At 36.7% G+C, this 22,046-nt stretch overlaps 1 protein-coding gene across 1 annotated transcript in view; it reads left to right on the top strand.

Moving 5' to 3' along the window:
* CNTNAP5 (contactin associated protein family member 5) overlaps nt 1-22,046 on the top strand; it is a 785,909-nt gene that overhangs the window by 379,050 nt on the left and 384,813 nt on the right. The window contains 1 exon segment of the mRNA NM_001048108.1: nt 8,326-8,466. Coding sequence (NP_001041573.1) covers nt 8,326-8,466 — 141 coding nt within the window.

Raw genomic sequence — 22,046 nt, 5'->3', positions numbered from 1 at the left:
AAAGTGAGTTTATTAAAGACTATTTGGAAACAACTGGTTCAGAGCATCTGGCTCCCTTATACTGCAATAACTATGCAATGTTATATAAGCCCATGAGCTAATAGAAGCTGGGTTTCCAGCTCTGTGACACATATCCTGAAGGCCCTTGAGCAACATCATACAGATGATGTACTCTGAAATATAATCTCTGTTCAATATCATCAATATTTGCCCCATGGTGAAATATGCTGGAGTCTGAATGGATGGGCAGTGTTATATCATTAGAATCCTAGACAATAAAATTAATGAATGAAGAGGTTCAAGGATTGCAGCCATGTTTGTCTTAAAAGCAAAGATTAATTCAACAAGACTCATTAAAGTTTGAAGGAAATACATGGGTAATTGTCAACAAAAAAATGATATGGCAGGCAATAAAAATAATAGTTTATGCAACAGAGACAATTGAAGTTACTGAAAAAAATAGGATAGAAATTCAGGAAATCAAACAAACAAACCAAACAAATCAAAAACAATATTTTTTAGAATGATGACTGAATTAAAAAAAATGCAGAACATGAACCTGAGAAGCTATTCCCCTACGTGTGGAACAAGTGATACAGAATTTCACACACAGCTGTATAACTACATGTTCTGATAATCTGAAAACCAGAAGAAGGCTTCTACAGGACCTTGGGAGAAAGTCTGTCTGCTTATTAATTCAAAACAAAGAAAAGGCACTCAATAGAATGGCTATTGAATAAAATATCAATATGTAATATCGCAACCTTCAGTTGGAAAAATATTAGAAGAATTATTATCCATATAGCTTTTATTCAGAAATTGTTGGACTTAATGCCGCAAAATAATATTTTGGAAGAACTTCTTAACTGAGAAGTTGCTACAGTGTGGACAACCTTACTAACAGCAAGTACTGTGTGCCATGGTCCATTCTCAATTCTTTGGGTGTAGGAAAGTTTTTTGTTCTCACGTTACCCAGTCAAGCTCAATTTATAAACAATTGTCATATAAACTGACATAAGTATTATCATTATCCTTATCTTGTATATGAGGAACATGAATCCCATCGAAGTTAGGTATTTTTCCCGAGGTCCCACAGAAAGTGCAAAGCAGATCTGGATTTGAATCCAGTCAGGGAAGTTCCAGAAACATTGCTTTTAAACACATAGCTGTGGAAAGGGAGAAGGTGAATGCTGATATAATTTATAAATTTATGCAATTTTGTTACAAATTGCTACATAATATAATATCTTAAAAGGGAATTACAAAGTGGAAAAAATGTGGGGGGCTGATTAATAATAACAATAATAGTTTAAGTAAACAAAATTCAGAATAAATTGGGGTTGAAGGAAAAATATAGCAATCTGTGCTTCATAGAAGGTAATCCATAGTTTGAGAAGCTAGAGAATCACAGCAACTGTCTTCCAGGTGAGCTTCAAAAACAGTAAACATTACACAATAAACTTGAAAATTATGTAAATTTCCTCAGATGTTAAGTAGTGTCATACTGCTGTAATAAACGAACACCAGACACATGCGTGATTTACAAGAAACACACTTTTGCAGAAACAATAAAAAATTAGATTTTTAATAAAAATTTGGATTGGGGACAAAGATACACCAACTAAATTTATAGAATAAAACAGAATTGGAAAAAATAATATCACTGAAAGTAAAAATTAAGATCAGAAGATAAAGGCCATCATAAAATAATAATCATTGTGCTCTCTAATTAAAAACATCTATATTGGGCGGAAGTATATATCAAGTAAAAGATCAATCAAATACAAAAAAATAACAAATAAAACTGTCCATTCCTACCAGTTAGATATTGGTTAACACTATCATACATGAGTTGCCTGTGTGACATTTCAGGATGTGGAGACCCAGGAGCCAAGCTCAAGGAATTGGTCACTGGTTTCCAGTTAGGCTGCCAAAGAATGAACTAATAGAATTAAAGGAGAAAAGCCAGTCTTGCAAACCTGGGAGACAGTCAGTCAGATGCCAGCTGAACTAAGCAGAATGGCTTGGGAATAATCAATATTCAATTTTTGCAAATAATAGCTAAAATAAGTTGGCTATCCCAGGTCATGCAGAAGAATGAATTTAGTGTGAATGGCTTGATGGACAGAAACATAGATTAGAATAATATTTTAATTTTTATTCTCACAATTTTGATGGAATGTAAATGATCTGAGGAATATAATTATTAATGTAAAATTAATAAATATATACCAAGTACAACCTACAAGTGTTTATGAAGTATTGAGAAAAAGTCAGTACTACATGTGTAGGAAAGAAATCAATATATGAGGCAAATCTTTCCATTCTAATGTATCTGATAACAAACTATCTATAATTCAAGAATATAATTATAACTTCAAATCCTTAGCTTCTTAAAAATTTTGAAAATATAAACTATGTCAAAAATGTACACTTTCACTCAAATGTGCAGAAACATAATTATGTTCCTTCTTCCCAACTGAATCTGACTTCCCTGATGGCAGAAAAATCTAACTTTGATAATGAACGGTAACTAATTAATGCTGTTTAAAACTTAGTGCACTGTGTAAATATTGAGATTGTACCGATGTTTCTTCTTTCCCCTTCTTTCCTTTTCTCTGGACAGATCACTGGCTGGGGGGCTTGTGTATTATCCTACATTACAGGAGGCTTGGGGATAAAGTGTTAGCTTGGTGGCTGCTGTCCATGGTACTTGTTTGGGCTCATGCTTTGAGGTCTGGTCACTTGGACTCTCTCAGACCTGCAGATCCAGCTACCATCTCAGTCCTTCCATATTCCTGCTCTCACAGGCTAGAAGACCCTCAGCAGTCTACCTTCCACTATACTAGAGTGACCACGTTATTGTGAAGAGCACTCAGGCCTTTCTGCATTGTCATTTCCCTCAGCTATTGATACTCTGTCTCCCTTCTGGCCAAGTTTTGTTCTGGGATCCTGCTGAACTTGTGACATCTCTAGTAAACTGTAGCCATCACTATTTGGGGAATGAGGGGAGGAATAACTATGCTTTCCAAAATCTGTCTTGTAATCGATATGAACATCCCCCCAAACCTCAGCAGGTTTCAGTTTTGCCAAAAATCAAAGAACAGGGCCTACACTACCAACTATTTTTTTGTCTCCACCAAATTTCTCCAAACGTCCACCACTCGGACTAGAAATAGCTTTTGCTGTCCTTAATGTGACAGAAAATTACAATTTTGCAGTACCTAGTATTCTCTATACTACTGGGCTTCTAAGACAAACAAACAACCTACCCCAAATCTTTCAAACACTAATTTTTGCCATATAAAAGACAGTGTTCTTTGTTCTTCTCTCTTTTTCATGTATTTATCTGTGACTTCTATTTTCCTAAATCACAAGTGAATGAAGTAGAGCATTAAAAACATTTTTACAAATTGAGGAATGTATCATTATATATTTAAAATTACAAAAATGATTAAGAACTTATGTCCACACAAAAACCTGCACATGGATATTTACAGTAACTTTATTCCTGGTTGCCAAAACTTGGAGGTAACCATGATGTCCTTTAGTAAATGAATGAACAAATAAACTATGGTATATCCAGATGGAATATATTCAACACTAAAGAGAAATGAGCCATCAAGCCATGAAAAGGCATGGGAAAACTTTAAAATCATATTACTAAGTGGAAGAAGCCAATCTGGAAAGGCTACATACTATATGATTCCAACAGTATGACATTCTGGAAACGGAAAATCTACCGAGAGAGGAAAAAGATTAATGGTTGCCAGGGCTTACAACTGGGGAGCATGGAGGCGGGGGGATGAATTGACAGAGCTCAGAGGTTTTTTTTGTGCAGTGAAACTATTCTATATGATACAATAATTATAGATACATGGCATTATACATTTGTCCAAACCCCAAAAATGCATAACACCAAGGTGAACTGTAATGTAAACTATGGGTTTTGGGTGATTATAATGTGTCTGTGTAGGTTCACCAATTGAAACAAATGTATATTCCGGTGAAGGATGTTGATAATGCATGTGTGAGGACAGAGGGTGTATGGGAAACCTCTGTACCTTCCCCTCAATTTTGCTGTGTAACACAAATCTCTCCAAAAAATTGTATTTACAAAAAGAATTAGTAAAAATAACAAATATTATATTTGGTTTTACATTATAAATTTGATTTATGGAAACAATTTAGAAAACAGAAATGGATCTCTTTTTTTTCAATATAACTGAATCAAATTGAAAATATTTGAATCTTGCAACTGATCAACAAGGAAAATTTTATACAAGTTATCAAAGGAAAATTTTACAAAATATTTCTCAGCTAAATAAATTTGTTGGTGTTTTTAAAATTTTCTTGAGTATTTCCCAAGAGTTTTGAGTCATCCTTAGATAGAATCAAAGATAAGGGGCACCTAGTTGGCTCAGTTGGTTAGGCGTCTGCTTTCAACTCAGGTTATGATCTTGGAGTCCTGGGATCAAGCCCGACTTTGGACTCAATGCTCAGTGGGGGGTCTGCTTCTCCCTCTTCCTCCGTATCAAGTAAATAAATAAAATCTTAAAAAAAAAAATCAAAGATAAAACTCCCATAGTTTTTCTCAGAGATAAATCTAGACTTGATCTAAATACTTGACAAAAGAAGAAAATAAGAGCTCAAATTCATTTACTATTTAAAATATGAGCACATGTATTTTAGGGCAAAAGGAGCACATGTATGGTTTAATCAAAGAGAATCTATTAATTTATGACCCATTAATATAACTAAACCTATCAGGAGTTTTTGTTTTGTTTTGTTTTGTTTTTTTTTTTTAGATTTTATTTACTTATTCATGAGAGACACAGAGACACAGGAAGAGGGAGAAGAAGCAGGCTCCATGCAGAGACCCCCATGTGGGACTTGATTCCGGGACTCCAGGATCACGCCCTGAGCCAAAGGCAGATGCTCAACCACTGACCCATCCAAACGTCCCAGTCATTAGGAGTTTAAACAAAATACCCTGTATTCTTATTTCATAGGGATTTCTGGAAAACCAGTGGATAATAAAACAGCATTCATTTCTCAGTTTAAATAAATAAACAATCAAATAAATAATTTATGTGTTAAATAGTAAGAAGGATATCTAATGTGATATGGAGTCAGAATCAGTATTATATGTACTCAGGAAATATATAAAAACACTATTTTTTGCAAAATTTTATATTGTGATTATTCTTTAATATTGTTTAAAATGTTTTTTTGTTTTGTTTTGTTTTGTTTTTTGTTTTGTTTAAAATGTTTTGGACAGGGGCACCTGGGTGGCACAGTCTATTGAGTGTCTGACTCTTGGTTTCAGCTCAGTTTGTGATCTCAGTACCCTGATTTCAGGGTCATAAGATTGAGTCTTGACTTGAGTTTGGTGCTGCATGAGAAGTTGGCTTAAGTTTCTCTCCCCTCTCCCTCTGTCCTTCTGTGCCTTTCTGCATGCACACTCTATCTTTTACTCTCGCTCTCTCTCAAATAAATAAATAAATATTTAAAGAATTTTGGACAGATTTTAGAAAGTTTTTACAAAGACAATGGAATAAGAAAAAAATATATAAACATTGGCTTGGAAGAGGGTTAAGTGTTTTAAATATGTTTTATGATTATTTCCTTTAAAAGTTTAGTAAAATCAGCTAAAACACATATTATTTAATATAAAATTTAATGTAAATATATATTATTTAATATAAATAAATATTCTATCTATCTAGAGAAAATAGTAATATAGTCATGTAATTTATATGACAATGCTTAGTTAATAAAAACAATTCATTTACAATGGAAGTTTTTGAACTGTATTTGACATATATTACTTTCAGGTGTACAACATACTGATTCAATATGTGTATATATTGTGACATGCTCACCACAATAAGGCTTGTTAACATCCATCACCACACATCGTTACAAATTTATTTTTTTATGATAAGAACTTTTAAGAGCTACTCTCTTAGCAACTTTGAAACATATAATACAGTATTATTAACTCTAGTCACCATGCTACCTTACATTGTACAATTTATTTATTTCATGACTGGAAGTTTGTACCTTTTGAGTTCCTCCACCCCCACCCCTGCCTCTGGGAGCCACCAATCTGTTGCCTATATTTATGAGTTCATTTTTTTCTTTTCTTTTCTTTTCTTTTTTTTTTTAACATTCCATACGGTGGCAAACTTTGAAAGCATGGAATTCACAGGACTTAATTTAATTATGAGTATGTAAACTAGAGTAAAAAAAAAAAAAAGATAACCTTAAGTGATGTGCCTTACCAAAAACATTTGAAAATGATAAAGACACTGTGTTCTTATATAGAAAGATGAAATACTTCAAAAATATTCATTCTTCTTCAAGTAAATGTGTTTAGGGAAATAACAAATTCTCAATAAATTCTCAATCAAAATTCCAACAGGCTATTTGAAGTAAAACAATTGTGAAATTTAACTTTAAGATAAAATAGGCAAAAATATAAAATAATTCTAATAGAATAAAGCAATGATAAGTAAAAATTAGACAGCAGGATTAATAATCTTAATCACATATTACAATTTTTCTAAGATAATATGGGACTTTTTTTTTCTTAAATTTTTATTTATTTATGATAGTCACAGAAAGAGAGAGAGAGAGAGAGAGGCAGAGACACAGGCAGAGGGAGAAGCAGGCTCCATGCACCGGGAGCCCGATGTGGGATTCGATCCTGGGTCTCCAGGATCACGCCCTAGGCCAAAGGCAGGCGCCAAACCGCTGCGCCACCTAGGGATCCCTAATATGGGACATTTGAAGAAAAAATAGACATCTAGAAGTAGCACTGGGTATATGAGAAGCTATTCATATAGAACAAAGGCATTCTGGTTGGGAGAACACATCTTCCTGAAACACCTAGCATCAATACGGCTTAAATTCTTTCTGGAGGTAATATTTCAAAGCAGTGAAGAAACCTGGCTTACACATTGAATCATGTGATAAATGTGTTTATAAAAACTATCGTCTCTCTCTTTTTTTTTAAAGACTTTATTCATTTATTCATGAGAGAGACACACAGAGAGAGAGGCAGAGACACAGGCAGAGGGAGAAGCAGGCTCCATACAGGAAGCCTGATGCGGGACTCGATCCCAAGACTCCGGATCACGCCCTGGGCCGAAGGCAGGCGCTAAACCGCTGAGCCACCCAGGGATCCCCCCCGCTTTTCTCTGAATTTTGTTTATTTTATTTTATTTTATTTTATTTTTTTACTATCGTCTCTCTTGTATAATGGGAAGAATATTCACAACCAATCAAGTTTGTTCTTTAAATAGTATTAACATTAAAAAAGTAATTTGTAATATTTTACTACAGTAAAAGAACAGTAGTAAAAAAAAATACAAAAATGAGTATCTCATGTTCTTCCCAAAGACAACCATGATGAACAGTTCGGTGTATTCCCTCCAAGTCTATACTGTATAAACAATTTTTTGTTGTTAACATCATATCCAATTATAACTTGATTTTTCAATCAACATTATGCTTATTTGCCATTTTATCACATTTAATGAACACCATTATTGACAACTAAGTAAGTTTCCATCACATTAACTATTGATTATTTACTTTTAAGAAATTGATGGGATATTTGGATTATTTCCTATCTTTCACCTTTATAGAAAATAATTTGGAAATAATCATGTACATAGGCTTTTTCAGCACAATGCAGACCTTTATTTATTTATTTTTTTAAAGATTTTATTTATTCAGGAGAGACAGAGAGAGAGAGAGAGAGAGAGAGGCAAAGACACAGGCAGAAAGAGAAGCAGGTTCCATGCAGGGAGCCCGACATGGGACTTGATCCTGGGAATCCAGGATCACGCCCTGGGCCGAAGGCAGGCGCCAAACCGCTGAGCCACCCAGGGATCCCCAATGCAGACCTTTAAACTAGGTTTTTCTGTAGGTGAACAGAGGTATATTATGTTTGTCCCTTAGTTTTCATTTGGCCATACTCTCTCAGATGTTTAAACAAGAGATAAATATAAAGTTGTTGATTTTCTTTTATTTTTTCCCTACTTCTATAAATTATTGTTTTATTTAGTATTAAAAAGGTTCAGAAAGGAAGTGAAATAGTTTTGTAAAATAAGCCCTTAAAAAGCGAGCAATTATAGTTATTTTTATGTGGGCTAATCAGTATCCTTTTAAATGTGCAATCAAGTGGCATCTATAATTATTTGAGCCACTTGGCTCGCACATACAATTGGAACTACTAAAATTCACTCACTTTCCTTTCCTACTGCTTCAGGGCTTATAACTAAGAGTTGATTTTTTTTTTTTCTCTTCATAAAGCTTAGTTTTGGAGGAATTCCAGTACCAGGCAAACCTGGGACCTTTTTAAAGAAAAACTTTCATGGATGTATTGAAAACCTTTACTACAATGGAGTAAACATAATTGACCTGGCTAAGAGACGAAAGCATCAGATCTACACTGTGGTAAGTTAACATCTTTCTCAGCATGGTGGTTTCTAAAACATTGGAATAAGTCTTTTTTCCATCCCATCTCCTGAACCTCTTTATAATGTGTTTATATTATACTCTTTGAGGTCCTATCAATCTCGCAGGTGAAACTGGAGTATAAGAGAAAAGGCAGGAACTGAATGAGTGTGAACTGCGTTATCAGGAGTAACAATACATTAGAGGCTCCTAAAGAATTCCAATTTCCTGGCTATCAGTTGTGTGCCAGCTGTGGAGAATGTTTGCAGCTAACCCTGTGTTAACATCAGTCTCTTTATTATCTCTGGGAAATGCAAAAGTAGAGCCACAGATCCTATTAAATTCTGTAGCTTGGGAATTATGTATTTGTTTACCTATTATTTATATTGAAATATGGAATTTTGAATGAGAGGTTAAACTTTTTGTGTTTTTGAGATTTCCTTTGAAGCATTTATCATGCTGGCAAGTTATATAGTTTTCTAATTGATTAACATTTATCATCCCCAATAGACTGAGGATGAGAGCTATCTTTCTTTCTTACCACTGCATTCTAATACCTAGCAGAATGCCTTATACATAGTAGGTACGCAATAATGGTGTTAATATTTCCAACTATAATTATGAATTTGTTCATTTCTCCTTCCAGTTCTTTCTGTTTTGCTTCATGTATTTTATATCTCTGTTGTTTAGTACATACACAGTTAGGACTGCCGTCTTCTTGGTGGATTGGTATTTTTATCATTATATAATGTTCTTCTCTATGATAATTTTTGTTGCTCTGAAGTCTACTTTATCTAATATTAATATAAACACTTCTGGTATTTTTCAATTGATGTTTATATGACATATTTTTTCATTTTTATACATTTAACTGGCATATATCGAATATTTGTAGTGAGTTTCTTATAGACACTAAATAGTATAGTCATTTTTAAATCCACTTTGTCAATCTCTTTTTTTAAGAGTTCACCTTCAAGTAATCTCTACACCCAATGTGGGGCTCTACCTCACAACCCCGAGATCAAGAATCCCATGCTCTTGCAACTGAGCCAGACAGGCCCCTCATCAGTCTCTTAATTTTATACTTAAATCAATTACATCTAATTGTAGTTATTGATATTAGTGCTCAAATACCTGTTTATTTTTTGTTTTCTGTTTGTTATCTATTTTTTATTTTTTTCTCTAACTTCCAGTGTGTTTCTTGAATGATTTTTAGAATTTTGCTTTGATTTATCTAGTATTTGAATGTGTTTCTGTGTACAGTTTTGTTGTGGTTTCTTAAGATATTAGGTACACATATTAACAAATTTTACAAAAAAAAAAACAAAAAACAAAAAACAAAACAAAAAAAAAACAAATTTTACTAGTATTTCACCAATTCAATTGAAGTTTAGAAACCTTACCTCCTTTTATATTCGTTTATCTAGCCCTGTTTATTATATAATTCTCTTATTATTTCCTCTATATATTTAGAATCATTAGTATCAACATCTAGATAATTTTCTTATTATATCCTCTTTACATATTTCAAATCATACTTTTTTAAGATTTTATTTATTTATTCATGAGAGACATAGAGAGAGAGAGACAGAGAGAGAGAGAGAGAGAGAGGCAGAGACACAGGCAGAGGGAGAAGCAGGCTCCATGCAGGGAGCCTGACATGGGGACTCGATCCCAAGTCTCCAGGTTCAGGCCCTGGGCTGAAGGCGGCGCTAAACCGCTGAGCCACCGGGGATGCCTATCAAATCATACTATTTTTGCTTTTTGTTATTCTTTCTTCCCTCCTGAGTTTCCAGTTTCCTTGTTTCATCCTCTCATTTCTGTTTTAAACAACTTTCTTTTGCCATTTTTCAAGGTATGTGCTTGTGACAAATTCTTGGTTGTCCTTCAATCTATAATGTCTTGGTAGCTATTCCATTCTTAAAAGATATGTTCTCTGTATAGAAAACTCTGGTTTGGTTTTTGTTTTCCTTCAGTCTTTGAAAAATATTAGGCCATTTTCTTCTGGCTTCAATGGTTTCTGGCAACAAATCCATTATTGTTAAAAGATTTTGCCCCAGAGATAAGCTTTCATTTCTCTCTCAGTGCTTTCAAGATATTCCTTTGTCTTTAGTTTTCAGAAATTTGACCATTTGGAATTATGTGATTTCTTTTGGTTCATCCTGTTTGGATTTCATTCAGTTCCTTGAATCTGTGGCCTGTTGTCTTTCACCAAATTTGAGAATTGTTCTGCCACTTATCTGAGTTATTTTTAGTCCTCCTCTCTTTCTCTTTTCTGAATTCCATGACTATGAATGTAGATCTTTCATTTTAATCCCACAAGTCTTTGATCCTCTGTTCATATTTTTTCTTGGTTTCTTTTGCCTTTTGTTCATTTGGGTAATTTCTATTGCTAGATCCTTAAGTTCACTAATTCTTTCCTTATTCTCTTCATTCTGTTACTGCACATATCTGTTAAATATTTTTATGTCTGTTATTATATTTTTCAGTTTTAAAATTTTTATTTGGTTCTTCTTTACCTTTTCTGTTTCCATGCTAAGACTTTCTATTTTTTGCTGGATCTTCCTATTTTCTTATTTGTCTCAAATATGTTATTGTTCCTTGAAGGAATTTTATTATAATGGCTGCTTAAAAATATTTGTCACATAATTTGAACATTTTTTTTTTTGTCATCTCAGAGTTAGCATCTATTGATTGTATTTCTTCATGCAATTTGAGGTCTTCGTGTTTCTTGGTATGACCAGGGATTTTTATTTCTTTTTTATTTTTTATTTTTTGAGGATTTCTCTTTTAACCTGGGCATTTTAGGGATTATGCTATGTTTAATCATATTAACTGTCTGTTAGCTATTCTCTATTAGATATCTTTTTCTGACACTATTCCAATAGGGGAGGGGAGGATTTTACCTCAATTCTCCTAGGTAGGGGTAGCCTCCAGGGTTTCTCCTCAGCCCCCATTGACATGTAAGGGTAAAGTGGAAAGGAATGAGAGTTCCAGCTCCCCATTAGCTCTTCAGTAATAACTCCCACTGGCTGGGATGTGTATAAAAGCCTCATTACTGGGATCCCCGGGTGGCGCAGCGGTTTGGCACCTGCCTTTGGCCCGGGGCGTGATCCTGGAGACCCGGGATCGAATCCCACATCGGGCTCCCGGTGCATGGAGCCTGCTTCTCCCTCTGCCTGTGTCTCTGCCTCTCTGTCTCTCTCTGTGTGACTATCATGAATAAATAAATAAAATCTTAAAAAAAAAAAAAAAAGCCTCATTACTGTTCTCCACATGACCTCCATTTCCATCTAGTGTGTATGTGTGGGGGAATATTCTTGTTATCACTAGACTGGTATGAAAGTCATGACTCGGGATCCCTGGGTGGCGCAGTGGTTTGGCGCCTGCCTCTGGCCCAGGGCGCGATCCTGGAGACCCGGGATCGAATCCCACTTCGGGCTCCCGGTGCATGGAGCCTGCTTCTCCCTCTGCCTGTGTCTCTGCCTCTCTCACTCTCTGTGTGTGACTATCATAAATAAATAAAAATTAAAAAAAAAAAAAAAGAAAGTCATGACTCTGCATTAATACCTCTCCAACATAACAGCTGAGCGGAGGTACACAGTCCAAGCTCTGTCAGACAGGCGGTTTGAACGTACTACAGGGAGAGGCTTGCTACTCTTTGGGAAGGCTTAAAGTCTGCTCTCTACTCAGTCTTCTCTGATACAATCTTGACTAGAGGTTTTGACACCTTGTTATAGGATGAATGGAAATAGGGTCAGAATTTTTTGTACGGTGTTTGTCTGACATAGAGCAGTTATTATTTAAAGATTTTCTCTCTTACTATACTGTCCCTCTCCTGGGCCTATGATTATAAAGAATAGGCTTCTTTTTTTAAGATTTTATTTATTTATTCATAAGAGACACAGAGAGAGAGAGAGAGAGACAGAGACATAGGCAGAGAGAGAAGCAGGCTCCCTGTAGGAAACCTGTTATGGGACTCAATCCCAGGACCGTGGGATCGATCATGACCTGAGTCCAAGGCAGACGTTCAACCACTGAGTCACCCAAGTGCCCCAAGAACAGGCATCTAATTGGGATTTACTTTTGATCCGCACCAGTTGGTCTTTCCAGGTTGTTGACTTCTTCAGCAATACATCTAAGATGTAGGAGACAAAAAAAAAAAAAAAGAAAAAGAAGGAGGAATTCTTCACTGTTGTTTATTGGGTCTCAAGATCCTTATGTATGCTTTCTTCTCTCCACCATTCAGAGTCATCTTAAGTTTGTTTCATAATTTCCAGCAGTTTTTAGTTATACTTAGTGGGAGAAATAGGGAAAATTGTACTACTCCATCTTCCCAGAAGTGGAAGTCCTTTAAACTGACACTCTTTCAAAAGCCCTGACAAGAGTAGGCCACTGCATCATTTGACACACAAAATCTGATTCTCTTTGTATTCTGGACAGTAGACTCTCTGGAAAACCTATGAGAATGACCTTATGACCATTAAATGACCTTAATGTTTATGTTCCCCCATGGAAAGTATACCTTATAATGAATATTTTATTTCTTTTAGGTATTTGAATTTTATATAAGTAAAGCATTTTCTAAAGTGGCCATTGGATTCCAGGATGTGAGCTAGACTTGCTTGAGGGGAATCATATGTGGTTTAAAGATTGCCAATATTTTTAAAAGTTTGTATCAAATTTTTGACTCCTGTAGTTCTGAAGAGTAAGGATGATGCTAAGAAGGGGTTAATCCTCTGACTCTGGTTCTAAGAGATCAAGTGACATTACTTACCCATCCTTGGCTCATGCTCAGCAGTCTTGACAATTATCTTACCCATGTGTATTCAGGTTGTCCATCTCCCGATTGACCTAAGCACTAGATAGCTAGTGATATTTTTCTTTTTTTTTTTTTTTTAGATTTTATTTATTGATTCATGAGACACACACACACACACAGGAAAGAGAGAGAGAGTGAGAGAGAGAGAGAGAGAGAGAGAGAGAGGCAGAGACACAGGCAGAAGGAGAAGCAGGCTCCATGCAGGGAGCCCGACATGGGACTCGATCCTGGGTCTCCAGGATCACGCCCTGGGCTGAAGGCAGGTGCTAAACCACTAGTGATATTTTTCTTGAGTCTCATTCAGGAGACTTGAGCCATGTAAGATACAGTCGTGCCCACCCATCACCAATATTACTAACAAATATATCATAATATACCAGTGTCATTGAGTTCAGTCTGCCTGTTGGCAGTAAGACTCCATGCTACTGAGAGTTTAATGACATGAACATCAACACATCTGAAAGGCAGGACACTACTTGCCGTTGTGCAAGGAGTTGGCAGAGCATGTTGAAACACAAGGAGCTCGTGACATTATTCACTTCCATTGTTTATAGACAGGTCCAAAAGTATGCAAGCCTGAGCCTTTACATATAAATAACTAAGATCCTTATGGCAGGATTCAAATAGGAAATATCCATACATATTATGTGTTCTATGTATCTTTAACGATTATATATATATTTAAAAATGTGCTGGTTACACAGAGCAAGAAGGAGAAATAAAGGAAAACATGGAGAAAAAATGAATTTCTGAATTTTGGAAGCTTTCATGATCTCTTTTTTTCTGAGAGAATGGTTAACCAAAACTTTAATAAATGTTTTGTTGATTTTATACTACTTTAGCACTTATCAAGTTGCCCGAAACTTTACTAGCATACTTCATTCCTCAGAGTTTAATTGGCAATATTGTTAATATGAAGCACAAGAAATCCATTTAGCACTAATGTACTTGGAAAAAAAATCCCAAGAAAACGGTTTTAGTTTGTAGGTAGACAACCTTTAGTTTTAACCTTCAAAATTTAAAGGAAAAAAAAAAGAGAAGCATTATTTTTATTCCAAAGTGCTTCCATCACCTTGCTTAAGTGAGAATTTATATCACTACACAGACACATACACACCTTTATATACCTAGTCTTTTTCCTTTAGGAATTCTGTGAGGGAAGGGATAGTTTGCACTGTTAATTACAAGTATAAACTCTTTTATTCCCCTACTCAGGCTTAATGTGTTCCCCCAAAGACATAATATCAGCTACAAAATCAGCTTTGCTCAAGTGACTAAGTCACTGCCATGCTAAGTAAGGGCTTTTGAAAGGGATGGTGCTTTTGTCCTTTGCCAGTGTTTACAGACTCTCACACAGTTATTGAGTCTTGGAAAGTTCAGAGTTTAGCAGGAGAGTTGAGGAATCAACAAATCAGGAGCAGGGTATGATAACACCCATAAATTATAAAATGTGATTCAAGGCTCAAGGAAGCACCTGTGTTGGCCTCATCCAGCACAAACCTCTCTAGCAGGCAGCACTCAGGGAGCATCCCCATTGCAATTTGTCATTCCCTTCTGTGGGACCTGCCCATTCCCTGGAGATTTAACAGCTGTTCCGTGGGGATAATTCAATTTAGTCTTTATGGCTCGATTTGACTACAAGACGATCCTCCACATCCCGAAATGCAGTAAAACTAACAGCTTAAAGTAGACATAAAAAATACCTCACTATTCTTCCTCAAATCTTTCATCCTATGCTAATACAGTACCATATAATAAACAATCAGAAAGTAAATGGCCCATTGAAGTGTGTGTACAGTACCTGTAATGTGGATTATTATATACATAATATAAGAAATATATTGCCCTGCTAGTTTCCTGAAAATGATTAATTTCACACCTTCCACTTCACAAGAAATGCTGCTTCCTTGAGCTCTGCTTTCTGAATGTTACATACCCTATTCTAGAGGTAAGGAGAATAACATGATTGGTTGTTGGCTGAGGTCTAACTTTCTTCACTATAGGTCTTAAAATGATTTTTTTTTCCATTATAAAGAAGAGCATAGTAGAAATGGTCTTGTTGCTTTACTTTGTCTTCAGTACAGGAGGGAAAAAAGCAAATGGCTAGTTGCAGGACTATGAATATACACTTGGCTTTGGAGTTAATTAACCATGTCAATTCACTCCCGTGCCTTTGTCTCCAAATAATTGAAATTAGAGAATGGAATGATAGCCAATACTAAATACATAGAATGATACTCCCAGCCTCATGGCTGTAATTACTTAATGCAATCCCAAAACGTGTTTCCACTCAGCTGATAGGGAAGCCTCAAGGTCTTCTCAAACCAGCACCTGGAGTAGCATAGTAACTAGGCTGATAGACTAGTTACATTCCTAAACACATAGGCTTTATATTCGATGATCCCAACAAGTACTAAAAGTAGATTGGTGACATCTTAGGTCCTACTTCCTGAATCTAAAGTTTAATTTATTTCCAAACTGTATGAACCATGAAGTGGGTTTGAGTAGATATATTACAAGCTTGCTTACCTCATTCATTTGAGGAAATTGAATGAGCATCTCTAGTTCAGATTTTACCAAATGATGGGCTCCAATGAAATAAGGAATATAAAAAAGATGTTGCCCAGTGGGCTTGAGTGTAACAGACATACAGATAGGTAAAACAGCAAGCTTCTGTGAGGTTTATTGTCTTGTTTGCATCTGCTGCCACGACAGTCATTGCAGCGTGGTTATTTCCTGCAGCTCTGAAGCCAAGAAAACACAGAGATAAATATGTTTGCACAAGAGATCGTATGCACGCTTACATTGTATATCCACACATCCACACATGCACAGATACGCACACACACACTTGGTGACAGCAACCTTTGTCCTACCTTCCTGTGACCCAGAAAGTTCATAAAAATTGCTCAAAGTCCCTAGTGTCTAGTGAAGCCTATAATCTCTTCAGTTTGTCCCCAGGATCATGTGCTCTGTGATAAATGATACTTTCCCTTGATGGAAGGAATCACTTGAAAAAGCAACTAACATATCATGTCTTCTCTCTCCACATTCCCTGGGTCTTTCACTGTCATTTGACCAGTCTGGCATTCACATCACCAGCTTCTCAGTTGTATACTCCTCATATCCTGGAAAAAAATATTTCTAAATTATTAACTTCTGGAGAAGTTGTTTCCTTTCTTTTGGTGAGAACATTAAAATTAGTTTCAAGGTCATATGAGGAATAAAGTGACATAAAGTTAAAAAAATAGTGGAATGATCATCCTCTCTGAAAATCATTCTACCTAAATCTGTGCTATGACTTGTTTTTCTAAGATGGCTGATTTCATTAGCTCATCAAGTAAAATAATTACTTGAAGCTATTAAACAAAATTTCTTTAAAATGTTAAAAATATTCATTTCTCTCTATTTTTTATGAATATTTGGAATACACAGAATAAAACACAAAACCAACCAGAGAGGGAAACACTGTTCTCATTATATGTATTTTGTTTCCATATTTTAAATGTATATTTTAAATAGCATAGACCATATTTTACTGACTCTTTTTTAGCTTACTTCTTATAGTTAATATTTTTCTTAAAATATATTTTATATCTTAAAAAATTTTTTAAGATTTTATTTATTTATTTGAGATCGAGAGGGAATGGGCATGAGCAGGGGGAGGGGCAGAGGGAGAGTGAGAAGCAGACTTCCTACTGAGCAGGGAGCCCTACTCAGGGCTCAATCCCAGGACTCTGGATTCATGATCCGAGCTGAAGGCAGATGCTTAACTGACTGAGCCACCCAGGTGCCCCATCTTTAAAAGTTTTATTAAAAACTTTTAATCTTTTTATGTATGTACATAATTTAAACATTAACTCAATTCACTAAATGCCTTTAAATTCGACTGTGTTTAGGGGATCCTGGATGACTCAGTTACATGTCCAACTCTTGATTTTGGCTCAGGTCATGATCTCAGGGTCCTGAGATCAAGCCCCTCATTGGGCTCCACACTCAGTGCAGAGTCTGCTTGTCCATTTCCCTCTGCTCCTCCCCCTGCTCTCTCTCTCTCTTCCAAATTTTTAAAAACTTTTAAAAAAGAGTTTACTGCGCTTAAATTTTCAGTGGCTCGAATTTTTACTGCCAAAAATAATGTGGTGATTGTAAACATAATAAAAAAGTAATTTTCTAAGATTTAGAATAGGTAACCAGGAGTGAAGATTATTGGGTGAACAATTATGGATTTTTGACTCAATTGTTTAAAGTCTGTACCAGTTTCCCTACATAAACACAGTGTGCAGAAGCACCTGCTTCTCCTGCCAGTTCCACCTCATACTTTCCCCTCATTTGAATATTTAAATACCTTTCAAAAGAGTGAAGCTAATTCACAACAAGGTGGATAGACATAGAGTGTATATGCTAAGTCAAGTAAGTCATTCAGAGAAAAATAAATATATGATTTCACTCATGTACAATATAAGAAACAAACAAACAAACAAAAAACAAACAGGAATAAAAGAAACAAAGAACAGACTCTTAATACAGAGGAAAAACTGGTGGGTGTCAGAGGGAGGGTAGGGGATACATGAAATACGTAAAGGAGAGTACACTTAAATTGATGAGCACTGAGAAATGTATTGAACTGTAGAATCATTATATCATACACCTGAAACTAATATAACATGGTGTGATAGTTATACCTCAATAGGAAATTAAAAAAAAAAAAAAAGAATGGGTCTAAATGAAACTTGAAATCAACTCAGGGGGCAGCCCAGGTGGCTCAGCAGTTTAGCGCCTGCCTTCAGCCCAGGGCGTGATCCTGGAGACCCGGGGTCAAGTCCCACATCGGGCTCCCTGCATAGAGCCTGCTTCTCCCCCTGCCTGTGTCTCTGCCTCTCTCTGTCTTTGTCTCTCGTGAATAAATAAATTTAAAAAATCTTAAAAGAAAAGAAATAAACTCAGGTTCCTTTTTTCAACAAAACTTCCAGCTAATGAGCTGAGTCTTTTTAGGCTCTTCTGCCCCTCAATAATGCCAGCAATGATAATCCCTTCATTTGAAGACATCTTGTTTCAGAGAGCTGTCTTATAGATAATCATGATGCCACAAATCATGATGCTAATGCCAGAGGACAGTAAGGGGGGTGACAGATGGACCTGTGGCTGTGTTTGCTCCTTTATCCCTGAAACCTCTGCGGGAGGCAGACAGGGGCAGACATCATTGTCCACACTTTATACTGAAAGATGCTTTATGCCCAAGACCAGGGAAAGTCAATGATATATAGTCAGCGTCTGTGTCATTCACAGTCCTCTTCCTCTTCTGGAAAGCACTACACCATCAGCTTTTATTCATTTTTATTATACATCTATTTTTTCCTAGGGCCTTGAATGACTTTCACATCAAAGTGAAAAAAAAAAATACAAGGCTGGGCAGATTCGTGAATAGCACTGCCTACCCGGGAATTGAAGACCAATGAGGTGTTTCAGAAATGGCCCCTATGTAGTTTGCTAATTGCCAAATAAATCTCTCTGGGGTATCTCTTGCTGTGTCTGAGCTATGGGGCAGAATCCTTGCCTTCAGCCAGAGGATGAAAGATGGCAGCAGGGGCAGAGCCTAACTCCTTGACACTTGCATGGCTGTGCTTCTTGGCAGGATCTCCCCTCTGGCCTTGTGGCTCTCACCTCAGTATGTCCAGTTGCCAGCATCTGCTTCTCCAATATATAGAATTTTACTTCCCAATTTCTTGTCAATGATACTTCTTTTCTAGCCACGCCTAGATGCTTCACTGTTTCTGGAATTGACTATATGCATACTCCTCTCTAAGCCTTTTCATTCCATGTTGCTTCTGTACCAATTGAGCTGCTTTTCTCCTTGGGCTCTTCCCTGACCTAGTCCCAAACCAGCCATCATTCTCTAAACTCACAAGTAGGGTTAACATTCTGAATCAGGATAGACTCAAAATATTTAATGGTCTCTTGAGGTGGAGCAGAGTACTGAAGCCCCCAGGCTGTGCCAACCATGGACTCTTGAATTGTTGCCTTGTGGGGAGGCCCAGAGAGAACTGGCAATCAATCAGACAAGGCCTAGGTTTCAGGGAGACACTGAAGATCTTTGGGGCCATGGCTACCTAGCAAATAATTAGGAAGTTTCAAAATTTAAAAAAAAAAAAACACCCATAGTGTATATAGTGTGAACCTGCTATATGCCTGCCATGCCTACGTCAACTCCAGTGGATTGTTTGTGGCCCTCTGGAGCATAGTGCTAGGGAAAATCATGGTGCTCGGTCCAGCCTGCAAAGAAGAAGCTGCTATGATCCATAGGCAGAATCCACCATGGGTTTGCAGAAGGTGTAGCATCAAATATACTGTGTCTGCCAGCCTTGTGTGGCCATTCCAGATGCCAACATCTCCTCAGAGCACCTCCACTATTCAGCTCCATTATATTTTCTTTGCTGTGACACTCACACTCACACTACATTACATAATTCAGCATTTAATTTATCATCATCATTAAACATAGTTTATTGAGTATCTACTATGCTCATAGCAAATGATCCTTGCCTTCAATGGACTGGAAACCTCAAACCTCTCTCTGCAGCAATTTCCACATACTGGGCATTGGGTCAGCATTTCAGAACTCAGAATTAAAAGCTGATGCACTTACTTTGCCTGTCTCCTTGTAACATGCTTTCTACTCTCCGGGATACCGTTTTGATGACCTCCTCTCCTCCTTTCCTCTCATTTGCCTTAACAGTTTGACATATACTTTCTATTCATTTTGCCACCTTGATTACTCTTTATGATTATCAGTGATTCTCGCAATGATTCCATTTGGTTTTATAGCTTCTTGCTTTCTTACTTTGACTACAGCCCTGCTGTCCCAACAGTGCTCCTGACTGTCATATCCCCAGCCACTGAAAACTAATGACAGGATGCAAAATACCTTATGAAAATTAAGTAGGAGAAACCACAGGGCTAGTGGGTACAGGAAAGACTTCATGAATGCACAGGATCTTGGTGTAGGTTTTGAAGAAAGATATCTCTTAGGACAATTCCAAGGTAATAGGAGGGCACTCCGGGTAGGGATGTGGAAACTCAAAGTGGGAACATAGTATTTCTGGGAAGCAATGTCTAGTCTAGTCTAGTCTAGTTCCTTGTAAGAGTTTCTTCCTTCACCTAACACTTTAGGTATTTTGTAAGTTGCACCAAAAAAAACATACCTTTCTGTATCATTCATTCATCATGTTGAAATGTACATAATGAAGATACTGCATGTTGAGGAAGAATATAACCTTTGAAGGAAGTAAGATTAAATCCCACCTTCACCATGTAATAGCTACAGAATCTGGACAAAGTTACTCAACCTCATCATATTTCAGTGTCATCAATTCCAAGATAGAGCTAATAAATACCTACTTTGTGATTGGTGGATCTTGGGATATTATAGGCATTGAATCCCTAGTAGCTAATAATAGTGTTATAATTATTTTTATTGCCCCACTTTGCTCACCATTTCTCCATGTATGTTCCCCACGAAAACCACAGTCCTATGGTTGTCTATCTTGTTCTGTAAATCGCCTACAAGAACAACAGTAAAGATTTTAGGTCAGTGATTATTAATATTTTAGGGGGCATATATCTCTTGAAGAATAGAATGAAAATTATAAACATATTTTATTTTGTGTAACGTTTTTGGAGCATATAGATTCCCCTGAAGTTCATCCATGGACAGTAAATTAAGAGTTCCAGAATGCATTTTTAGATTAGGAAAATAGTACATAAAATCAAACCTTTTCTGTGTCTTTATAAATTCCTAATGATCTTATATAAATTCTCATTGTTGAATCACCAGGACCTCAATAAGTAGAGACCTGACGCTAACTCTGTTCCTTGTGGGACAGTTGAACTGGCTTCCAAGAAGCTTTTCCACCTTGTGTCACAAGATTTAGAAGACGTCTCTATCTGTCGAGGTCCTGGTTGTTTGAAAAGGAAAATTTTAGTATATATATAAGAAAAAATGTTAGCTAGTAGGAGGTGGTTAACTGCTAAAATGGATAAAAGAGGACTTAATGGTCCAGAAAGAGCAAGTGCAAAAAAAGTCCAGTACTTTCTCCAGGCTGAGGGAAAACAGACAGTGCAGGAAGTAGGGAGTAGGGGAGCCCCCCCTCCCTGCCTCTCAGGCTGAGATTCACACCTCTTCAAAGAAGGTGGTTACCAGGGGACCGTGCAGTCTGCAAATAGCACAGGTATTGCCAGACAGCACAGAACTGAGCTGCCTGTGGGAGCTGCTACCAGGGGGCAAAGTGTCAGCTGAGGGCCCAGCTGGAGCTCAACCTACAGAATTACTGGGTTCCCCACTGACTATCAATAATGGAGGACAGGACCCCAGAAAAGGCCGCCCGAACTCTCTCTTGCAGTGGCTCTCTAGCGCCCTCTTCTGGCAAATCCTGACATTGGGGCGGGAAATGTTGACAGAGCCCGACCCCAAGTTGTCAAGAAGCAAGGCAAGGAAGGGTGGTTTTGGAGCTGAAACTCAGAAATGGATAGCTGCTACACCCTCTAATCTCTTTTCTTCCTTTTAAATTGTAGGTTAAAAACCAGAGGCAATGGACATCTGCAATAGGGGGTAGGGAAGACAAAGGGAAGCACATTCATGTTCATGTTTTAACATCCCCTGAGAATAACCTTTGGCTATCATAGCATGTCTCACAGGGGTATGAGCACAAATTCTTAAATACAGGTGCAGGCTCTTGTGAGTAGAGAGTTAATAATTTAT

Source organism: Canis lupus, chromosome 19 (assembly GCF_011100685.1).
Source record: "Canis lupus familiaris isolate Mischka breed German Shepherd chromosome 19, alternate assembly UU_Cfam_GSD_1.0, whole genome shotgun sequence".
NCBI classification, from domain to species: Eukaryota; Metazoa; Chordata; class Mammalia; order Carnivora; family Canidae; genus Canis; species Canis lupus.
Note: the sequence above shows the minus strand (reverse complement) of the source record. Positions and strands in the feature narration are given on the sequence as shown.